This window comes from Loxodonta africana, chromosome 3 (assembly GCF_030014295.1).
Source record: "Loxodonta africana isolate mLoxAfr1 chromosome 3, mLoxAfr1.hap2, whole genome shotgun sequence".
NCBI classification, from domain to species: Eukaryota; Metazoa; Chordata; class Mammalia; order Proboscidea; family Elephantidae; genus Loxodonta; species Loxodonta africana.
The window spans coordinates 62199648-62223078 of record NC_087344.1 but is presented as its reverse complement, the minus strand read 5'-3'; the positions used below and the strand labels follow the sequence as shown (position 1 = coordinate 62223078).

General features: G+C 53.7%; 2 protein-coding genes across 2 annotated transcripts; one reads left to right on the top strand and one right to left on the bottom strand.

Moving 5' to 3' along the window:
* Positions 1–5002: 5002 nt before the first annotated feature.
* TENT5B (terminal nucleotidyltransferase 5B) lies at positions 5003–14475 on the top strand. The gene is made up of 2 exons (XM_003415420.4): positions 5003–5439; positions 10237–14475. The coding sequence occupies exons 1-2, from the start codon at positions 5176–5178 to the stop codon at positions 11254–11256; spliced, it is 1284 nt and encodes a 427-aa protein (XP_003415468.1). The 5' UTR covers positions 5003–5175; the 3' UTR covers positions 11257–14475.
* Positions 14476–16237: 1762 nt separating this feature from the next.
* TRNP1 (TMF1 regulated nuclear protein 1) lies at positions 16238–22207 on the bottom strand. Its single transcript, XM_064281547.1, has 2 exons — positions 21281–22207; positions 16238–16350 (listed from the first exon to the last, which is right to left on the bottom strand). Exon 1 carries the CDS (start codon positions 22116–22118, stop codon positions 21450–21452), a length of 669 nt encoding a protein of 222 aa, XP_064137617.1. The 5' UTR covers positions 22119–22207; the 3' UTR covers positions 16238–16350; positions 21281–21449.
* Between the last annotated feature and the right edge of the window lie 1224 nt (positions 22208–23431).

Sequence of the window (23431 nt, the reverse complement as noted above, 5' to 3'; positions counted from 1 at the left end):
AACCACTGCACCACCAGGACTCCAAGAGCAGGCATCTGAGTTCAGACTTCTAGCTTCCCAACTGTAAGAAAATAAGTTTCTGTTTGTTAAAGCCACCCACTTGTATGTTATAGCAGCACTAGATGACTAAGAGAACCCTGGTGGTGCAGTGGTTAAGAGCTCGGCTGCTAACCAAAAGATCAGCTGTTTAAATCTATCAGCCACTCCTTGGAAACCCTGTGGGGCAGTTCTACTTTGTCTTATAGGGTTGCTATGAGTCGCAATTGACTCAACGCCAGTGGGTAGATAATTAAGACATCATCTATAAAGAAGAGCAGGTTGAACAAAATGATTGTCAGAGGCCCAGCTTGGGCCTTCAGGGTTCTAGGAATGCTTTGCCCTGGTACATTCTCTGTTCCCTAGCCGTCCAGGGACAAACAAGGGCAGATGGGGCAGAAGTGGATCCAGTCAAGCCAGCAGAAATGCCACCTCCTCAGAGAGACCTCCCCTGATCACCACCTAAGACAATGTATGACGCTCTTTCTCTCTTACACACACATAAACACACACACTCACAGACACAGACACACACACTCATAGACACAGACACACACACACACTGTTCCTCTCTCTCCTATTACCACTTGCTATCGAGTTGACTCCAACTCATGGCAACCCCGTGTGTGTCAGAGTAAAACTTTCCCCCATAGCTTTTGATGATTCCATAGATTTCAGAAGTAGACTGACAGGCCTTTCTTCCAAGGTGCCTCTGAGTGGACTTGAACCTCTAACCTTTTGGTTAGCAGCTGAGTACGTTAGCCATTTGCACCACCCAGGGACACCCTCTCTCCCATTACCCTATTTTATTTTCTTCTTAGCACCATCTGAAATCTCTTGTCTGCTTGACTATTGTCTTACTAGTATGTCAGCTGTAGGGGGCAGGGCAACTAACAACAACACCCCATACACAGTAGGTCCTCAGTATATGTTGGCTGATGAATGAATGATCTGTGCCAAGCATGACTCTGTGATTTATGCCAACTCTTCCAACAAGAGCAGTTGAAAAATAGGGCTTTGGAGTCAAGACACCTGGATTTGAACCAACACTGCTATTTACTGGTTGTGTGACCTTGGGCATGTCACTTGACTTCTCTAAGCCTTAGTTTCGTCATCTGTAAAATGGGGATAGGGATCTCACACCTTGAGGTGTATATTTAAGAATTAGAGGTCATATATGTAAAGTGATCTGGTGCATGGTAGTTATTCAGTAAATGCTAGTTTCCTTTCCTCTCCTTCCTCCTCTGGGGGATGAAGGTGAAGGTAAGAGAGTGGTGTGTTTGAGCCTCAAGTTTTCATCGGTAGCCTCAAGGGCTTGGAGACTCCGCTCAGCTGAAAGAAATTTCTTATCTACTTCTTATCTTTCAAAGGAAACCCTGGTGGTGTAGTGCTTAAGTGCTACAGCTGCTAACCAAAGAGTCCGCAGTTCGAATCCACCAGGCGTTCCTTGGAGACTCTATGGGGCAGTTCTACCCTGTCCTATAGGGTCACTATGAGTTGGAATCAACTCGACGGCACTGGGTTTGTTTTCTGTTTTGTTTATCTTTCAAAAGAAGGTAAAACAGAGTTGCAAGCAATTGGGCTTCGTACACTGGGTGGGATTTACCCAAGGTTACACAGCCAAGAATTGGAGTAAGCAGCAGGGTCTCCTCCCTGGCGGCCAGAGGAAGTCCCTCACCCCAGAGAAGATTGTGTGTGTGGCTGGGCAGGAGAATAAGGGCAGAGCTTGCTTAGGGTGGCCTCCAGAAAGAGGAAGTGCCCACTCTGGTCTGAGAGTCAGGCCCTGTTCTAGTCTCAAGTCTGTCAGAGGCAAGTTGGTGATCCTGGGATACAGTTTACCATTTCTAGGTCTTGGTCTTCCCTTCTGTAAATTCAGCATATTGCTCCTTGCCCAGCTTGACTTACAGGAGAATAGGAAAATGTTAGACGAATGATCGTTAATTTGATATGTTGTTAATCCCAAAACCAAATCCGTTGCCGTCAATTCCGACTCATAGCAACCCTGTAGGACACAGTACAACTGCCCCCTAGGGTTTCCAAGGAGCAGCTGGTAGATTCAAACTGTCAACCTTTTTGGTTAGCAGCAGAATACTTAACTGCTGTGCCACCAGGGCGCCTGATATATTGTTAGGAGAATAATATTTAATCTAAAAAAAATATTGCAGTGATGAATCAAACAGACTCAATTTCTGAATTTTTGCCACAAGCACATATATTTAAAATCAGGAGGAAAAAAAATGAATTTAAAGGTAATAATAAGCCTCATCTCTCTAGGCGCTATAAACTGGGAGAAAATTATGTAAACATTATTTCAATAGACTATATGAACATGTTTTTGCAAACTTTAAATAAACAAATCAAACTACAGGTAGTCCCCAACTTAGGACATATTTGAGTTACGACCAACTGCACTTACAACTGTCTGTGGTTTGTTTTCTTTTTTAATTAATTTTTATTGTGCTTTAGGTGAAAGTTTACAAATCAGGTCAGTCTCTCATATGAAAATTTACATACACCTTGCCATACACTCCTAATTGCTCTCCCTCCAATGAGACAGCACAGTTCTTCCTTCCACTCTCTCTCCTCATGTCCATTCGGGTAGCTCTGGCCCTCTCTGCCCTCTCATCCACCCTCCAGACAGGAGATGCCAACATAGTCTCATGGGTCCATTTGATCCAAGAAGCTCACTCTTCACCAGTATCATTTTCCATCCCCCATTCCAGTCCAATCCCTGTCTGAAGAGTTAGCTTTGGGAATAATTCCTGTCCTGAGGTAACAGAAAGTCTGGGGACCATGGCCTCCGGGGCCCTTCCAGTCTCAGTCAGACCATTAACTCTGGTCTTTTTAGGAGAATTTGGGGTCTGCATCCCACTGCTCTTCTGCTCCCTCAGGGGTTCTCTGTTGTGTTCCCTGTCAGGGCAGTCAGCGGTTATGGATGGGCACCATCTAGTTCTTCTGGTTCAGGCTGATGTAGTCTCTGGTTTACTTGGTCCTGTCTCTTAGGCTCATAATTACCTTGCATCTGGTGTTCTTCATTCTCCTTTGGTCCAGGTGGGTTGAGACCAATTGATGCATCTTAGATGGCTGCTTGCTAGCGTTAAAGACCCCAGAGGCAACTCTCCAAAGTGGGATGCAGAATGTTTTCTTAATAGATTTTATTATGCCAGTTGACTTAGATGTCCCCTGAAACCATGGTCCTCAAACCCTCGCCCCTGGTATACTGGCCTTTGAAGCGTTCAGTTTATTCAGGAAACTTCTTTGCTTTTGGTTTAGTCCGTTTGTGTTGACCTCTCCTGTGTCTGTTTTTTTTTTTTTTTGTACATCTTATCTTTAGTAATACATACTACATACAGTGTTGCAGCAGGTAATTTGCTGATGATATCATTTGCAGATGTTCAAAGATTGGATTTATAGATATCAAAAACCAAAACCAAACCCAGTGCCCTTGAGTAGATTCCGACTCATAGCAACCCTGTAGAACAGAGTAAAACTGCCCCACAGTTTCCAAGGCTGTAAATCTTTTGGAAGTCGACTGCCACATCTGTCTCCAGCTGAGCAGCTGGTGGGTTCAACTGTCCACCTTTCTGTTAGCAGCCGGGCACTTAACCACTGCAACACTAGGGCTTCTTTGTATAAAGATACTGATAATAAAAGGCAATAATAATGAAAAGTTAAAAAAAAATGTATTCGGCTTATGTCAGAACCGACTTTACAACAGAGTCGTGGGAACCGAACCCTGTGGTAAGTAGAGGACTACCTGTAAAAAAGAAAATGTATTCAGCACCTTACCTTTTCTGGGGCAGATGAGGAAATGGTGGCTCAGAGAGGTTAAGTGACTTGCCTAAGGGCACATACCAAAACCAAACCAAACCCACTGCTGTCAAGCCGATTCCGACTCACAGTGACCCTCCAGGACAAGAGTAGAACTGCCCCATAGGGTTTCCAAGAAGCCGCTGGTGGATTCGCACTGCTGACCTTTTGGTTAGCAGTCGAGCTCTTAACCTTTCCATCACCAGGGCTCCAAGGTCACATAGGGCTTCAGAAAGCTGAGAAGCGCCGAGCAGGGCAGCTTATATATAAGGTCTGATGCATAGAATGTTCAGGAAAGGTTTTGGCCAGCCACCCAGGAAGCCCCACATGCAGGGGGCTGGGAAGGGCTGAGATACTGGGTGGGGAAAACTAATCTGTAGTCCCAGCTGCCCTCCATCCTCCAGCCCCGGAAAGGCCCCGTCTGCGTAGGTGCAGTGGAAACAGCACGCGCCACGATTCCATAGCCTTGTTCAGGACCAGAGCCCGGGATTACTCACTGTATATCCTCAGGGAAGTCATTCCCCTCTCTGAGCAGGTTTCCTCTCAGGAACGTTAACGCTGCCACGTTGTGGTTTGGAAAGGCCAATCGACACAGCAAGTTCGAAAACTTCTATCTGGGTTACCTTTCTCGACCTCATCTTCTGGAAGATTGCCGGAGGGCACGAATGCTGTGTGGAGTTGAGCAAGTAGCACAATCTCCCTGAGCTTCGGAAAACAGCGGATTGCCAAGTGATTTTTAAGTTCCTTAAAAAAAAAAAAAAAAATTTTTTTTTTCTAGCGCCGAATAAATAAATAAATCTGGAATGTCTCAGTGGTCGACTCCGCTGGGAACTTCACAGGTCGCTTCCCTCCCTGCTGCCCCTGGATGGCGCTATCTCTTTAAGCAGCCCTGCCCGCCTGGGCCAATCACAGTAGACAGAAGTTCTTTAAAGACCAAAGGAGGGAATTCGGCCCGAGAAGGAAGGCGGGGCGGGGGCGTGCCTTCCAGCCAATCGGAACCGCCCTAGAGACCAATGACTCAAGTGCAAAGCCCTGCTGACCAATGTCAGGGACGGCGAGAGCCGGGGCGGCTCCCGCTGTGTGACAGCTGGCCGGACCAATGGGCACGTGGCCCGCGGCCTATAAGAGCGCGGTGGGGCCCCGGCGGCAGGTTCTATAGGGTCGGTTGGTCGTCGCTGTCGGAGCTGTGCCCTGGGTTTGCCTCGCCGTCCCTGCCGCCCCATCCCTGCATCCACGCCCCCCGCCTTGGCCCTGGCCCAGCCGCTGTCCCTGCCCTTCTACCCTAAACCACCCCTCGGTTTCTGCCGTCGGGACTCCGGGGCCGGTCGGATGATGCAGTCGGAGAGCGGGGCTGAGCGCCGGGACCCGGCGGCCGCGCAGGTGGGGACGGCTGCGGCCTTGGCAATGGCCACGGCCGCCCCGGCAGGCGGCGGCCCCGACCCGGAGGCCTCGTCGGCCTCCTCCGGACAGCACTTTAGCGGGCTCACCTGGCCGCAGGTGAAGCGGCTGGACGCGCTACTGAGCGAGCCAATTCCCATTCACGGGCGAGGCAACTTCCCCACGCTAAGCGTGCAGCCCCGGCAGATCGTGCAGGTGAGAGAGAGCGAGAGTGGGGTGCGGGGCTCTATCCTGAGGCTCATTGTGGCTGGAAGGCACGTGGAGTCGATTCTACTCGCTGGACAGCTAGGGGAACAGGCCCAGAGAGGGGCAGGGTCTGTAATAAATCTCACAGCGCATTAATGGTAGATCAGATCCCTTCCTCCCTGCACCTCAGAATCCCACCCCACTCAATTCCTGGCCCTTGGAGGATCCCCTATTCTCCTCGAACCACTCACCCAGGCCTGGCTGGGAGGGGAGAGAGAGATAGCGAGGAACTTGGCGAAGAGGACAGCCCCGTCTGCAAGGACGAAAGATGCCAGGCAGCTGAGATGGGTAGGTGTACAAGCCTGGATCCAAAATAGCTCTTTTCATCCCAACCCCAGATCTCAAGGTCTTAGGGGCAGCCTCTGCCCTTGTCCTCTTGCAGCCTGTGGCTCAATAACCCACTTTGAGGTGGGATGGCTGAGAAATCCTAGCAGGGTTGTGCTCTTAGCTGGGGTTGTGTCAGGAGGGGATTAAACATCAGGCCAAGCCTGAGGCTCGCATCCCCCAGGACAATATCAGGTGTTCATTTTATGCGTCCTCCTTACTCCTCCCCAGGATTGGAAATGAAGGCCTGCCCAAGTCTCAAGCGCCAAGCCCCACCTCTCTCCTGAGAAGCCAGAGACTGGAATTCTGGCAGCCCTTCCTCATACTCCCAACTCTTCTTTTTACCTGACCCTCAACGACCCCAAAACTGCTCTTTTATCTCTATAGCTCGGGCATTGTCATGTCCCAATATACCAGGGTATAGTAATTATTGTGCTCATTTTATAGCTGGAGAAGCTGAGGCTTTTTTGCACCCTTGCCCCAGCTCCCAAGACTCAAGGCCTTAGGGGATCCCCCTGATGGAAAGAAAATCCAGCCACAATTCCTGCAGATTCATGCCAGCAGATGGACTATCTTTCTGGTGAGGCAGCCCACCAGCTAGGTGAAGCCAGCCATTCCCCTGTCTCCTGCTGCTTTAGCTTCTATCAAAGGGCGCAGGGTGCTTGCTGGGGGATTACCTCGCCCCCACTCCCAAGGAATGGGAGGGGGTGGAGGCAGATTCTCCAGGGCTGACTCACCAGAAGCCCCAGTGGTGCTGGACGAGGCATTCCTGGGCTGCCTGCTGTCATCTGGGTAAATAGGAAACCAATTTAGGCTTTTCTCCCCAGGACAGTCAGGCCAAACATGGAACCCCAGGAATGTGGCAGCCAGGCACAGGGGGAGGGGTCAGTGGAGCCCCGTATGGCAGCTTCCCTCTGCAGGGACAAGGGGAACACTGGACGGGAGTTTCCTGCCCCTGGAAGTTTGGTACAAACTGCCTTTACTACGGATACCTGCTCTGTTCATGGAACTAACCCATTGCCGTCCAGTCAATTCCGACTTATAGAGTCGAACCACCCCATAGGGTTTCCAAGGCTGTAATCTTTTATGAAAGCAGACTGCCACATCTTTCTCCCACAGAACGGCTGGTGGGTTAAAACCGCTGACCTTTCAGTTAGCAGCCAAGGGCTTAACCACCACATCACCAGGGCTTCTGGTTCAAGGCACCAGGGACACAGATGTTTGGGACCCAGTCTCCCTGCCCTCCAGACGCTACCAGGCAGGTGCGGGAGACTGCAGGTCAATAAGAGCTCGTTTTAAGTCAGGTAGTAGTACAGTGTCCTAGAGTAGGGTCCGAGAGATCACAGAACCCAGAAAGCTGTTGGCTGTTGGGGGAGGGGTGACAGACTTCTGAGCTGGACTGGGAGGTTCAAGGCCTGGATTGCTGTCAGTTACTTTGCTGGGCCCAGCGTCCCCATCTGTTCAATGAGGAGATGGGCTAGACTGCTCTCCACTGCCATTTCTGGTTCCAGAGTCCAAAGTGAACAGATAGATGCCTTTGCCTGGCCTGCACAGCTGCCTCCACAGGGAAAAAAGTCCAGTTTCTGGCAGGAATCTACAGCTGGCAGTTTCCAAAGCAGTGGGGATGTGTCTGGGGGGTGCTGGTTGTTGACTCTGGGCTTCTCCAGTCAGAGTTGGCTCACAGCTCAAGAATTAGAACTTTTCTCTCTCTCCATTCCCACAAGGCTTCTACAATAGCAATATGAGGAGCTAGAGCTGCTATTCTGGATTGTAGCTGGGCTGAAGGGACCCACCTCCTGTAGGAGTTCCCCTGCCTGTAGCTCTGGAGACCTGGTAGAGTTAAGTTCTGCCAGTGTTTATCTGTGTGATCTTGGACAGGTTCTTTGCCATTTCTGGGTCCTGATGATTGAATTAGACAATCCTAGAGATCCAACCTCTCCAGTTGCAGCCAGAGAGCCTGCATTAAGCAACCCTAAGTGTGAGTTTTGCAAGCCTGTAACTGACAACGCCTATGGTCTCCCTGCAGGTCTCAGCAGCTGGCCTGGGAGCAGAGTGGCTCTGGGGAGGGCCTTGGCACAGGAGAAGGGAGGGCACAGGCACTGCCTCCTCCATGGCTGGAAAGTTTGATTCAGGAGGTTCCAAGCTGCCCTGCAGTTGCTGGGCGTGGTGGTATCTGGGGACTGTCTGCCAAGCTGGCTGTAGTCACACCTGGAAAAGAAACAACAGCCGCTGGCTGGCTGACACAGCCGGTCCCATGGCCCTGACGCAGGAGATTTAACGAGGGTACTGCTACCTACTCACCAGGCCAGATGCCATGCTTTAGGGTGGGCACCAGCTGGGAGCAGGAGCTGGCACTGAGTCTGACTCCGTTGGCTCTAATGGGACATGGAGAGGGGGCTGCTCTACTCTGCAGGTCTAGCAGAGTCCTTGGGCCAAGGTCTTTGGACCACTTCTTTCGTTAGTCTGTGTGGGCATGCTGCCAGCTGGCATGGCATGGGTTAGAAGGACCACAGGATGGACCGCAGCAATTGACCTTTTACCTCTGGCCACTTCTGTCTCTCTGACCAAGACACCCCCAACTCTCACCTCTCCACTCCCCAACTGCTCCAGCTTTGGGCTTCAGTGACTTGAGGGTTGCCTTCACTTTGAAATTTGGAAAAGGAGGGAGGGTTAGAACCCTAGTTTCTAGTCTCTGCCTCTTCTGAACCCTGACACTGTAATGTAATAGAAAGAGTCAACCATATCTGAGTTTGAAGGCACCTCTTCCTGATTTTGGGCAGGTGACTTCATTCCTGTGAGCTTCAGTTTCTCCGTCTATAAAACGAAGATCATAAAGTCACCCCCACAGGCTCTGGTGAGAAGGTCCAGTACTGGTACCCAGCCAATGTTAACACCCCCCTTTACTTCCCTCCCCCCGCACCAGGTTCCTGATGGTCAGTTGCTTCCCCTGTAGCCATGTGGACACCTTCCCCTAGACAAGGTCCTCTTCTCCCCGGAAGCCTTCCTGGAAGGCACCGCCCGCCTCAGATTGCCCCACTGTGCTTGCCTCCTCAGCAGTTCGTTGCATTCTTTGCAGTAATTCGCTGTGAGGCGAGGAGGACAGCCTGGCCCAGGTGCTGACTTGGCAGCAAGGTGGGGTCGCATTGTTACTCGGGTAGGAATGCTGCCTGGTCACTTTCAGCATGGTGTCCAGCCCCAGCTTCAGTCTTCTCCCCACCTGGTGCTTCTGGCTAAAGGAACAGGTTCAAGGTGACTTTGTGGGTTTACCTGTCATGTTCCTGTTCCTCAAGCCTGAGGGCTGACTGAGGACAGAGACCAAGTCTCTTGGCTCCAGAAGCTTCCTGAGGTCTTCACCTGTCCTTTCTCCCAAGAGTGGAGAGGGCCTGGGTTTTAACTTCCAGCCCTGCCATTTCTGAGTAGCTTCCACTCTGAGCTTTGGGTGTTTCGGTGCTATAAGCCTCAGTTTCCTCATCTGTAAAAAGAGTATAAAAGCATTTGCTACACTGGGTCCTTGTAAGGATGAGTGTGCCCTAGTCAAAAGATCAGGCATGGACTTTAGAATCCAACTGGCCTGGATTCTGATTTCAGCTTGGCTACTCTGTGACCTTGGGCACGTTCCTTAATCTCTCTGAGCCTCAGGTTCCCCATCTGTAAATTGAGACAATAATACTCAAACATAGGATTATTGTAAGGGGAATGTGGTAATGCAGGTGACCTGCTAACTATATTCCCAACACATTTAGATGGACTAGCAGAGTGACTAAAGGAACCCTGGTGGCGCAGTGGTTAAGTCCTTGCCTGCTAACTGGGAGGTTGGCAATTCAAACCCACCAGCCGTTCTATGGGAGAAAGATGTGGCAGTCTGCTTCCATAAAGATTACAGCCTTGGAAACCCTGTGGGACAGTTCTACTGTGTCCTATAGGGTCGTTGTGAGTTGGAATAGGCTTGACGGCAGTGAGTTTTAGCAGAGTGATTAGGACATGTCTCTGTCTGAGTTTCTGAGTTTCGTTTTCAGGTCTGCATTTACCAGCTATGTGACCTTGGGCAAGTGACTTGGCCTCTCTATGCTTCTGTTTCCCCACCTGTAAAGTGGGAATGATAGTACCTCAGAGGTACTATTAGGGTTGTTTTGACGTTAAGTGGGTCTATATCTGTATCTTAGATCAGTGCCTGGTGCTTAGTGAATTCTATGTCTATGGCTGCTGTTGTTATTGCTGTTCTTTCTGAGTCATTCCTCCAAAGGGACCATTCTCCAGATTTGGAATTGAGGCTCAGCGAGATAAATGACTTTCCAATGGCCTGACAACTGGAAAGTGGTAAACAATGATTGGCATAGCTGTGAGAGTATTACATGGAAGCCCATGGCAGACCCCGGGGCCCAGCCTCCTGACTCTTCTTCCCCCTGCTCTCCGCCCCCGCAGGTCGTCCGCAGCAGCCTGGAGGAACAGGGACTGCGCGTGCACAGCGTGAGGCTGCATGGCTCAGCTGCCAGCCATGTGCTGCACCCCGAGAGTGGCCTGGGCTACAAGGACTTGGACCTGGTGTTTCGTGTGGACCTGCGCAGCGAGGCATCCTTTCAGCTGACCAAGGAGGTGGTGCTGGCCTGCCTGCTGGACTTTCTGCCGGCCGGTGTGAGCCGGGCCAAGATCACACCACTGACCCTCAAGGAGGCCTATGTGCAGAAGCTGGTGAAAGTGTGCACAGACACAGACCGCTGGAGCCTCATCTCGCTGTCCAACAAGAGTGGCAAGAATGTGGAGCTCAAGTTTGTAGACTCAGTGAGGCGCCAGTTTGAGTTCAGTGTGGACTCCTTCCAGATCATCCTGGATTCCCTGCTGCTCTTTGGCCAGTGCTCATCCGCACCCATGTCTGAGGCCTTCCACCCGACAGTGACAGGCGAGAGCCTCTATGGGGATTTCGCTGAGGCCTTGGAGCACCTGCGGCACCGTGTGATCGCCACACGAAACCCCGAGGAGATCCGTGGGGGTGGCCTTCTCAAGTACTGCCACCTCCTGGTGCGGGGCTTCCGGCCTCAGCCCAGCACTGACGTCTGTGCCTTGCAACGCTACATGTGCTCCCGCTTCTTCATCGACTTTCCAGACCTAGTGGAGCAGCAGCGCACTCTGGAGCGCTACTTGGAGGCCCACTTCAGTGGGACTGATGCTGCCCGCCGCTATGCCTGCCTGGTGATGCTGCACCGGGTAGTCAACGAGAGCACTGTGTGCCTCATGAACCACGAACGCCGCCAGACACTAGACCTCATTGCCACGATGGCGCTCCAGGCACTGGCTGAGCAGGGCCCAGCTGCCACCGCTGCCCTAGCCTGGCACCCTCCAGGCCCCGACGGGATTGTGCCTGCCACTGTCAATTACTATGTGACCCCTGTGCAGCCTCTGCTGGCCCGGGCCCACTCCTACCCAACCTGGCTGCCTTGTAATTGACTCGGACCCTGGCCAGAAGGGGCTGGACCTCACCAGATTGGGTGGGGTCTCCAGGAGAGTGTGGAGGACATGATCAGAGACAGGCAGCCTGTGGCAGGTGGCCCAGTACTGCTGCTGCAGGGTAGGGCCTTCAACTGAACAGACCAGACTCCCCGAGGGAGACCTCTGTGGGCTTACAGCCAAGCTGGGGCCCTTGGCAGCAGGGTCCTTTGGTTATTGCACCACACACTTGGGCCATATGATTATGGATGCTGGGACCATTTGTCTTGGGGGTAGATCACCTTCAGGAGACAAAGGAAATTTGGAATGGTAGCCATAATGCCCAGCATCTTGAGTTGATTTCCATGGCCCAAAAAGGGTCTTTTTTGGCTAGGGCCAGCCCACAGTGATCCCAACAGCCTCCTTGGAGGGCCAGCAGCCCACACACATAGCTAAAATATGGTATGTTATGGGGACTACTCACTTTGGGTCAGGCTGGGCCACTAACGGGGCCAGTGGTCCAACCTGTCTAATAACCGGGAGGAGGGAAATAGACATGTGGCAGATAGCTGAGTTTGTGCAGGGGTAGGTTTAGCCCAGTGCCCTAACACACCCTGAGCTGTGACACCTGCCTCTTGAGGGGTCTAGGTGTGCAGTGGACAGGAGCCAAGCAGCCTGGGGCAGGACCTACCCATGCCCCTTCCAAGGTGTTGCTCCCTTCCCCTGTGTTGTACGGAGCCCTCCTGCCGGGGAGCTTATTCTTTGGAAAGTGCTGGGCCCAAAGTGGCCACAGTCAAGTGCTCCCTCCCCACTGGCCTGGTTAGAGGGTCCTCACTTGGTAGGCGGGAGCCATGCCCCACCTCCTTCCATCCCTCTGGATTTATTACTATTTTGCACTCTTAACACCTGCCAATAAAGATCATCTAAACTGAGCATAGCACCATGCTTTCTCTTGGGCAAGAAGGACTTTCCATAGCTGTGGGGCCTGCACTGCCTCCTCCAGCCTGAGTCTGGCTCACACTGTAGGCATGGTGGGGTGTCAGACCTGAGCTGTGGCTAGGGAACCAGCCCTCCTTCCTTACTCTCTCCCTCAAGCCGGCCCCAGTGTGATGACTGTGTGCTGGGACCTCGTGTCTACACCTCAGCAAGTCTAGGACTCTCCCGTTAAAAAAAAATCCTGGAATCCTAATGGCCCTGGACCTGGCCTCACTCCAGGTCAGACTGCTTGACCCCAGCCCTGTACAGGAGCAGCTGGAGAATGAGCTGGGTGAATCTGGGCTGGAGGCCCCTCCAGGAATGGGGGCTAAGCCTGGGGGAATTCCAGAGAACCCCAGAGTTAGAGCCTGGGTAGGGCTTCTCTGTCTGGGATAGGGTCCCTCAGGCCTTCAGCTCTCTCCCTCACCCCAAATGCTGATGGGGAAACTACAGCTGTTCCAAGGCATGCCCTGGCTGTCTAAGAGGGTCCCTAGAAGGGCAAGATCTCTCCTTCCCAAACCCAGAGGGGCTATGCGAGGCTGTCTGGGAGCTGGTGTCAGCTGCAGGGGCCCAGGGAGCTGTTACCTGAGGGCATCAGCCAGTCACCAGCCTGGACGCTGCCTACTGTTTACCCAGCCTCTTTGATCCAGGAATTGCAAAGACCTTAACATATTCAGCCCCATTACGGGCCTCTGAAGTGGTGACTTTGATGGTTCTAAGCAAGATCGTAAAAAACAAGGCTGCAGAGGAGGCTCTGGGTCACCAGGGCGAGCCAGCTGCCTCACCTGCCCGGTGGGTCCCTGTGGGTGCCCCCCAGCCCCTACCGCTGGACTCAAAACAGCTGGAAGAATGGGTGGAATGACTTTCTCTGCTGGGTGACTGAAAACAGCCCCCCACACACAACCAAGCCCACCCAGCTAGAGTCCTAGGAGGAACTACGTTTGTCTTGCCTAATTTGGCCATTTGAGCCTGGGCACGAGGGCCTGCTCACAGTGGGTGTAGCTTATTGGGCTGGTGAGTGGATTCACCTGGCTGTGCTTGTTTTAGAGGGTGAGAAAGCCAGAAACCCATGTGGACACCTGCATAGATGCTGCATTCCGCCCAACATGTGCCGGACACCATTCTGGGCATTGGGAATGCCTCAGCGAACAAAACAGATCAGATTCCCTGCCCTCATGGAGATTACATTCTAATTGGGGCAGAAAGAAGATAAGTAAACTACAGTATATGATACAGTAGGGTCAGGGTTGGAAATGCTGGGGTTTGCAATTTTAAAAAGGCTAGGCCACATTGAGAAGGTGATACTTGATTGAGCAAAGACTTCATTAAGGTAGTGGGAAGCGAGCCACATGGACGTCTGTCTGGGCAAAGAACATTCCGGTCAGAAGGAGCTTGTCTGTGAATGTACAAGTGCTCCTGGCAGGCATGTCTGGGGGAGGGCACACGCGCTGCTCGGATGGGTGTGTGGATCCCAGGGTACCTGGCTGGCCTGTGCGGGTGTGTGTGTGCTCACTGCTGCTGATCCGAATAAATGCACAGGGGTGTGGATGTGGGAGGGTGAGACGGGAATTCACAGTAACAGCTACCATTTCTGGAGTGTCTTACTCCAGGCTAGGAACTGTACTAAGGTCTTGGGTGTTGAGAATATATATATACAGCAAAACACACCAATTCAACTGCTTCTCCATGTACAATTCAGTGACATCGATTACCTTCTTCAAGTTGTGCTAAGATCTTCTTGATCATTATTTCATTTCATCCTCAAAATTCCATGAGGAAAGAGGAAGTATTATCATCCCCATTTACAGACGAGGAAACTGAGGCCAGAGAGGTCAAGCAGGCTTGTCTGACTCCATGGCCATTGCTGTTAACCTGTTGGCCACCCTGCTCCTACATCATTGATTTCACATGGATGATTGTGACAGAGTATATCTCTTTAACATGTATGACAGCATGTTTGACATGTGACAGTGAAATAGTTTGTATTACTGTGACATTTGTCATTTTATGACTATGGCAGAGTGTAGCAGAGTGCCAAGATATTTTCTTGATGTACATATGACTCTAGCCATGGCTGCGGTGACCATGACAGGGGCCTGTGGTGGCAACAGGCATGCCTGTGGTTGTGTTTGGGGGTGGTACAGTGTTTCTGGGTGTGAGAAAAAACACTGACTCAGTGGCTGACATTGCTCTTCTCATGGACAATTTCTGCAGCCACCTAAGATGCCAGGACAGGCAGGAATCAGGAAGTGGGAGTCAGAGCCAATGAGGGGATGGCTGAGAAGAGGGGAGAGCCTTGTCCCTCCCCCCCAACCCCACAGTGCTCTCCAAGCAACAATCCACCCACGCCTTTGGACCCAAAAGGAAGAGAGAAAGTCCCAGAGGCGGAAGAAGTATTACTGAACTTTGGGGAACAGAAGATACACCCCCCAGGCAGTTAGTGATGTGCTGGTCCCTCCACCCTTCCTTCCCCCTCCCAGTGCCCTGGGGAGGCTGACCCATGTGGACTGCATCAATGACTCCCTTGTTCCCTGGCTTCCTGTTGGTTTTAGCCAATGAGAGGCCCCAGCAGGAGACTGAGGGGAGGGAGGAGAGAGAGGTGCTTATTCCCGCTGCTTCCTCCCCACCAGTTTGCCATGGTTGGCTGCATCCTTCAACCAAAGGCCAGTGCTCCTATCATCTACACTCTCAGGTTCCTATGCCCTCCTCTCCCTCACCCCTTATGGTCTAGGAGTTGTAAAGGCTCCCACTGTTGCTAGCTCCAGGGCACTGCACCACCCCTTGTAAGCTTCCTAATCGCCCACATCTTTGGAAACGTTGTTAGGTGCAGTCAAGTGGTTTTGAACCCATAGTGACCCCATGTGACAGAGTAGAATGGCCCCATAGGGTTTTCCATCTATGGAGCCACTGGGTGGGTTCGAACTGCCACCCATTTGGTTAGCCGTCGAGCACTTAACCTTTTGCACCACCAGGGCTCCCTCCTTTGGAAGTAGTCCCTTTTAAAAAAACTCTTCCCAGTTTGGTGTGCCATCTCCTGCTGGAACCCTGGCTGACAAAACAGATTCATCCAGTAACCAACACTGACACGCAATCCCACACGGGTCATCGTGCTGCCATGTTATCACAGACATGCACAACCTCCCTTAGTGTCACCAGCCTCATGTGCATTGCCATCCCCAGCCTTCCTCATCACATCCTTCATCAAGGAAGACTTCCTGGAGAGGGTCGGCTCTGAGCTAGGTCAAGGGAGAAATCAGTCTGCAAATCAGTGGACGTGTCCAGGCTGCCAAATGTAACTGAACAAAAGCTGCTCCAGGAACTGCCAACTTAAAGAACCGTGACAGATATAAGCACAAAGGAAAGGCGACATGGACACCTGCAAAGTAAACCTCAAAGCTATACACATTTGCCTCAAATTACTGAAATTTATTTTTCCAGCATGTATAAGTCAGGGGACTGTGTCGATATACATTCACTTTGCAGAATTCTACAAGGTCTGCGCTGTGTGTGAGTAAATGTGGCCCCTTCCCCTCTACGATTAGGATATTTGGATAACTGTGATTCCTTTTTCACATTTTTCCGTTGCCACCACCTCTTCCTGAGAAAAAGTTGTGTCCTCTCTAGGAACCAGCAGCTGATTGTCTTTCTGAGGGGCCACATGCACGCTCCCACACAGGGAGAGCAAGGTCAGTGGATGACGGACACTGAGGGAATTCAAACAGGCCTCCCAAAGCAGTTAGACCGAGAGGCAATGACATCTACCGACATGGAGACCCACCTGCACTGTAACTTGTTTAAGAATGATGACACTTCAAAAAGAAACTCTTTTCCTTTTCACATCGGAAATGTCTGCTGCACCCTTGAGTAATCTGATTACATCTCAGGGGCCTGTTGTAACATCTCCAATTGTACAACGTAAGCTGAAGTCCAGTGTGGCATACATAAGGAAATTCTTAGTATAGGCAACCTCCCAGGATTGAGTCCCTTGCCCCTATAAAGTGAAGGGCTCCTGTGAAGTGAGGAGGGTGCTGAAGTTGCGCAGGGTCAATTCAAGACGTCTTCCTGAAGGAGGTGCCCAGGGAAGAGCAGAATCCAGGAATCCAGATCCACAGAATAGAGGCTCAGAGGAGCTGGGAGGAGCTGGGAAGAATAATTTCAAGAGCTTTAATTACCTCTTTCCCACAGCCACCCGGCCCCACCCAATCCCTTCCACACCCACCTCCTTAAGAGGGACCACTATAGACAGAAGGTATAGGGGGCAATATTATGAAATAGGCCTCCACTGGCTCCCACCCTGGAAGGGGTGGGCCCCTGGAAGCAGCAGAAGTTCCCTTGGGCCTTTGTCCTTGGCTGGCATCCCCACTGGTCTGAGCAGCTAGAATGGAATGTTCCTGCCCCCTCTTCCACCTCTCCCCTTATGGCGTTCCCCAGGCATGGGGTGGGGAGGCTGGGAGGAGGACCGTTCTAGGGATTCCTGATATGGTGATGCTCTGGAAAAGCAAAGCCCACACTGCCTGGGGGCTCTGTTCTGTTCGTCTCTCCTGGACTGGGCAGCTTTCTTCCAGTAAACATTTATAGATTCCTACTATTTTACTATGTACTAGGCACTTAATGGAACCTCTCATTTAATACTCTGAAGTTATCTCCTCCCTAGCTGCCTACCCCCAGAAGAAGACTAAGAAGAGGAGGAAGAAGAAGCAGCAGCTCAGAGAAGTGACTTGTCCAAGGTAGCCCAGCTGTGAAGTTCCAGGCCAGGACTGAATCCCAGGTCTGTCTTGTTCCAAATCTGGGCACTTTCTGTACTCCACCCCACCCCACCGCCCCACCCCACCCCACGGAGCTTGTCACCCTCCTCCTCTGCTATCCAGGGCCAGGCTCTTTGCTCTCCTCTGCACCAAACATTCCAGCAGAGAGAGGAGGCAGCCCTCCAAGGCAAGCCCAGGCCCTGCCCCCAGCCCTCATCATCCTGGGCCCACCCCTGTCAGAAGCCAGGTGTGCTGACTCAACCTGACTCATGCCCCAGGGCCCAGACAACCAGGCTGGCGGTGTGCCCAGGGCTTGGCAGGATTGGGCACCTTATGCCACCCCTCTAGAGTCTCATCGCATCCCTCCCCAGAACCAAGGACCGGGGGTCACTGTACCCAGCCTTAAAGGTGAGAGCCCAGAAATCCTCCCCTCCAAATGGCGCCCTCATCAGCCTAATGAACGAAAAGCCACATAGCCTAATGCTCAAGGGATCCCTACTTGTAGGCTCCTTGACCCTTAGTTTCCTCACTGGAAATGGGGATGATAACCCCTACTTTGCACGGGTGTAATATGCTTAGCACAGAGCCTGGCATAGAGGAGGTAGCTACCATTATTACAGAAACAAGGGTTCCCTTCCAGGGTGCAGCCAAGGCCTAGCGGGGGAAGAGGGCAGCTGGCAGGATTTCAAATCGGCTCATTCTGGTTCAACGCTTGCTGAGAATTTGCTTTTCCAACCCAGATATACTGAATCAGAATGTACATTTTAACAAGATTGCCAGGTGATTATGTTAAAATGCAGATTCTGATCAATATATTATGGGGGAGAGGAGTAGAAGAAATGCAAATTGTCAGCAGGGGGTCGAACTTGAAGGAAGAAGAACCGGTTCAAAGTCCTGATGGCCTGGCATCTCCAAGCTTTCCCAAATACCTCCTCTCCTGCTGGCTATAAGGCACTGAGCCTCTCCTTCAGCTCTGAGAAGCCTGGGTGCCCAGGATTTTCTTGAGGGACCCAGCTGTCAGTAAAGGGATCCTCCTAGAACTTGGCCCCGTTGGTCGCTTCAGCCTAATCTCTAGGAGGCCACCTCAGTCTCCGGGTTGGCAGCTGGGCAGGGTGTTCTGATCAATTATCAGTGTAACAAATCTGCGTGGAGTGAAATGACTCCGGGCTTTTACTCTGATGGTAACTTCCACCAGGGGCAACCCCTCTTTCCAGGAAGCCTGTCCTGATAGACTCCCTCCCTGAGAACCGGGCTCCACCCAGCCGAAGGGTCTCCTCACTACTTCTCCAGGTTAGTCCCTGCCCCCAGAAGGCTGGTGATGGGTGCAGCTCCCGCCTCCAAACCCACCCAGCCCAGTAGGCTATCACTGAAACTACGTGCCCACTCTTGTGCCTCACCAACCACCACTACCTGCTCCCTCTGCCAAACCGACCCTTAAAGCGAAGGCTCTAGGCCAAGGAAGCCTCGGTACCGCCGTGAAGGGAACAGGTGAGGGCGGAGACACTAAGGACCAGGCCTGTTCCAAGCCACGCCCCACAGCCTGCAAGGTGCCATTGCTTACGGCCTGCGAAGCAGCCCCACACCGCTCTCTGGTGGCGTTGACCCGAGATGCCCTCATACAGCTCCGGCCTGGACCAGACTGCAGACAGATGCGCCAAACGGATGGAGGGGTTACCCAGGTGAGGGGCGGGGCCCAGAGAAACCCTGAACTGGTCTCCCAGCTTCGGACATCAGTCTGAATAAAGGCTCTTGTTGCCCTCATTTCCCTTTGCTGAGGTCCCGGATTCACTGGTGGCCACTAATGTCCTCACAGCACATCTCCCCCAAGATCCCTGCTCTCAGTCCAGCCCCAGAACTGGGACCATCAAGAAAGTGTTCATGAAGTTAGGAGGGCGGGGTAGAGCCAATTTCCTACCCAAGGGCAGGGTTGTAGCCCTCCAACAACACAAACTGTCCAGCCCCCAGGAAGCCCCCTGGGATGGGGACCACCAGGAAAGAAGGCTGCCTGAAGGAGGGCTGGGAGACATAATCTCTTAAAAGCCGAGACCCTCTGATTCAGCTCTGCTTCTTGAGGCCCTTTACTGAGTAGATACGAACGTCTGCTGATCAAGGAGAAAATGGAGCCAGGCTGGCGAGCTCCTAGAGGGGGGCCCTAGGTGGCCCACACAGGTGTGAGAAGGTGACTTTTGTTACCCAGGTGAGAGGTAATGGACAGACCACTACCAGGAGCCAGGGCTCAAGTCACAGAGTGCTGTGTGATCTGGCCAAGCCTCTTTATGAGGGACAGTGGGGCAGCCAGAAGTGGAGGGGGAGTCAGAAGCCACCTTTGACAGCAGGGCCAATCTCCATTACTCCTCTGATACAGCATTTTCCCCAGCAAGAACCACCTCTAATTCCCTGTCCCCTCCTCCTCCAAACCAAGCCAAAGCTGATTATCAATAAATCCCGGACAAAGGCAAAAGTGTGGTGGCTGATGAGCACTTTACACCATCAGCTAAAAGCTTCCCTGGGTCAAGTGCCCCCCTGGCACCCAGCCAGAAAACAGTTCTGGCTGCAGCCTAGCACTGTGGCCAGAAAGCCCCCACTGTGTCACCTCCAGCAAGTTCCTGTCCTCACTGGGCCTCTAGCTCTCAAAGGACCCAAGTGGCTTTGGAAGGTTCTCCCTTTCTGGGAAAGCCAAGGATGCCAGCATCCCTCACTGCTCTCCTGGTCTCCAATCTTTGTCTCAGGGGCTCTCGTCCTCCTGGTCCTCTCTTTGCCAGCTAAAAAGGGGTTCAGGAAGGCCTGGCTGTTAGCCAAGAAACCAGCCCAACTTTGGTACCCAGGAAGAGGAAGGGCTGATGGGGGAAAGTCAGGTGTGGTTCCCTGGGACTCAGCCTGTCAGAGTTGTGCACCTGACCTGAGCAGGATTAGACCAGAGTCCCGTGACTCTGACGTTATCCTCCTCCTCCTCCTTCTCCCCATTCCCAAACCCTGACATGGGGGAGGGACAGTTATGGTCAGAGAGTAAACTGACCCAGAGAGGGGGCTATGTTCTAGGTCACAGAGCAGACAAGGACCAGACCCCAACCCTCCCCAGTCCCCACCCCCCGGGCAGGGGAAGAGACACTATGGGAAGGGCACACACAAGCCTAGGACTGATTCTGTCCCTCACTGGTATGTGACCTTGAGAACTCCCCTCTCCTCTCTGTAAAAAGAGGACTCTTTTAAATTAGCTCCTGGCTCCATCAGCAAAAGCAGTACATGTTTCTAGGGCTAACCATGAGATCTAAAAGAATAAAATATTCTTGCATGACTTGTGGGGGCAGAAGAAAGAGCTCTGCCCCCATGCTAACCTCACACAGCCCTTGCGGTAGGTGGTGATACCCACTTCCCAGACTGACAAGTGAGGGAGGCTGCAGTCAACTCAGTCAGTGAGCAGCACGACAGCAGCAGCCAGACCATTCACAGCTGAGTGCAGTCAGAGGATGGGGAGCCCAAGGGGCATCTGAATAAGAAGAGAAGCAAATTTTATTTCAGGTTTGGCCCTTTAAGGCCCCCCTTTCCAGCAGCTGATGCCATACCTGTTCCCTGGGGCCTGTTAAAGAATATCACCTGGCTCCATCCCTGGCAGAGCCATCTTAGCGGCTAGGTTGGGGTAAAGGGTTCCCTAGGTCCTGCCATGTTACAGCCCCGAGAAAGGCAAATGAGGTTGTAGGTAGTTGCCAAACACCGGGCTCTGGTTTTCTGCCAGCTGTAGTCTTACGGGTTTTTTGGGGTAGTCTTGTCAAGGCTGCATGAGGGCATGAGAAAAGACCTGTCTCCTAGAGGCAGGAGTGCCTGAGTATAAGTATGATGGGAACAAACCTTCAACCCCTCTGGGATTCCATCTCCCCAAAAGGGAAACAGGGGTTTAGAAGAGAATTCAGTGGTACATCCCTGCGCCAGCTCCCAACCCATCCCTGACCTCATTATTCTGCCCTCCCGAAGACAGAACTGGGCACTGTCAGAAAGCAGCAACTTCAAGGGCAAGACTCTTGCTACACCCCCACGGAACCTAGGAAAAGTAACGCGGGTGGAGGTGAGGGTGGGGGGTGCAGCAGGCTCAAACTGGTAAAAGTTTGCTGCCGGACCCCTCCTGGGATCTGAGCACAGTGAATTTGTCCAACTCCCCACTGAGGACTTGGTGCTACCACCTCACTCCCCCAGGTGGTCTGGGAGAGGCGGCCACAGAAAGTGGACAGCTTTATCAGGGACCCAGCAGACTCCATAAATCCCAAGAGAGATCGGGAGCCCTACATCACCCACCCCGCGCCTCCCAGATGCACCAACCGCTAATACTGCACCTCAGAGTCCATTACTGGGCCCCTGGCCCCCCGACTGTCTCTTCCTGCGGTCAGTCTGCCTGTCCATCCCCGTCGGTGACACCGTCCCTCCAGCCGGCAGTCCACAATCCTTCGGTGGGTATCTCAGCGACAGCCGATCTGGCGTGGCCGGGGGGTCCGGGCGCCGAGGTCAGCGCTGGGGGGAGGCGGGGCCCCGGGGCGGGCTGCGGCGGAAGGGCGAGTCGGGCTCGGGGCCGTGGCCTCGCCGTAGGCGCCCGGCGCCCCATGGCACGCAGCCGCCCAGGCCGAGCGCCGAGGCGAGCAGCGCGGGCGGGCGGGCGCGGCGGCCACGGCGTGGGCCCTTCTTGAGGCGCGGCCCGTGCGCCGCCAGGTAGAGCTCGGCTTGCGCCACGCCGCCGCTCAGGCGACCCAGGCTCTCCGCGCGGTGCGCCAGGCGCAGCTCGGCGGCCAAGAAGACGCGGTGCAGCTGCAGCACGCGACTCTCCAGCTCCGACACCAGGCGCCGGCGGCCCTCCACCTCCAACAGCCGCCGCCGCGCCTCAGCCAGCTCCAGCGCGCGCCCCCCCGCCCCCGCTGCGCCGCTGCCCGGGACCGCTGCCGGCCCGGGACCCCTAGCGCCCCCGCCAGCGCCCTGGCGCCAGCGCTGCAGCTCCAGCCCCTCGACCGCGCCTGCCGGCTCTGGGACCGCTTCCGATGGGGCTTGGGCTGGGGTCAAGGTCGGAGTTGGGGGCGGGGGCTGAGGGGACGGCAGGGGCTCTCGGGGCGGCGGCGGGGACCCCGGCTCGGCCGTCCCTTCTTGGGCCCCCGGGCCGCAGGCGCTGATGCGGCAGCCCGGCATCCCCCGGCCCCCGGCGGCCTGCGGCTGTGGGTCCGCGGGTCTGGCCGGTTGCCTCCGGGCGGAGAAGGACGGACGCTGTGCACACGCGGAGCGAGACGCGCCCACAGCCTCCGCACCAGCGCCGCGTCGCGCTGCGCCGGCCGCCGGTGCGTCTTATGGAAAAACGGACGGAGCGACTGACAGCGCAGCCAATCAGAGACTGGCATGCCCTGGACCCGCCCCGCCCATTGAGGCCGTTACCCAAACATACCAAGTTAGTCGTTCTTCGCCTGGATGTGCCCGGCTAAGACATCCAAGTTTTGGGTGGAGAGGAAGCCCTGAGTTCCTTCGTCAGGACTCAAAATCATAAGCTCTGGTAGCTGGTGCTTAGGAATCATAGAATCCAGTCCTCACTTGGGGACGGTGAGAGCCTGGACTAGAACTCAGGAAGTCTGACTCTGCGCAGTGCTCGTCCCTGTACCGCACGCTGCCCTTGGCCGAGTCCGTTCTGCCTGGTCTGCTGGGCCACAGGCTCGCCAAGACCCCTTTCTCCCATCTCGCTGGGGCAGTGCAGGACTTAACGCAGAGGAACGACTGGAGTCCCGGTGGGATGGGATGCGGATTCGACAAGAGTTTGGGGTCCACCAGGCACACCCTTCGCTTGCAGAAGAACCACTTCAGTGCTGCCGCTGAGCCTGGGGGGCGGCTCTCGCGACCCTTGGTGGCCCCCCAGAGAAGTCCGGAGCTCCACGGACTCTTTCACTGTCCCTGTTTGCTCCTCCCAGCAGGTGTTCCCCACACCTTTTACACCGAGGGGGAAACGGATCCACAAGGAGCAGTGTGGTGTCTTGCCGAAAGTCATACACTGGGTCAGAGGCTGAATCTGGACGGGAATGGGGCCAGCTGAGCCACTCATGCCCTCTGGGGCCTCAGATGCCTGGGTCTCCACCCTGCTGCAGAGAGGCCATCCTTATCTGGGTCTTTGGTCATCCAGGTAAAATGCCTGCCCACCTTCCCAGCAGTAGAAGTCACCCTGCCATATCCCCTCCCAACACTGGCCCAGATACCATGACCCTGCCTGTTTCTGCTCAAAGGTGCCATCAGAGCTGGGGGGGGGGGGCAGAAACAAGTTTTTGAGATGACTGGGAAAGTCTGCAACAGACCCTGGGTTCAGGAGGACCTGCTGAAGGTGTGGCCAGTGTGGCTACGGCCCCAGCCTGAAGAGGAGGCTGATGAGGGAGTTGAACTCCTTCCACGTGGAGGAGATAAGAACAGAGCTCCCCACCGGCCATGTTCTCTAAGTGCTTTCAGGTGTTTCAGACTGAGTGATGAGA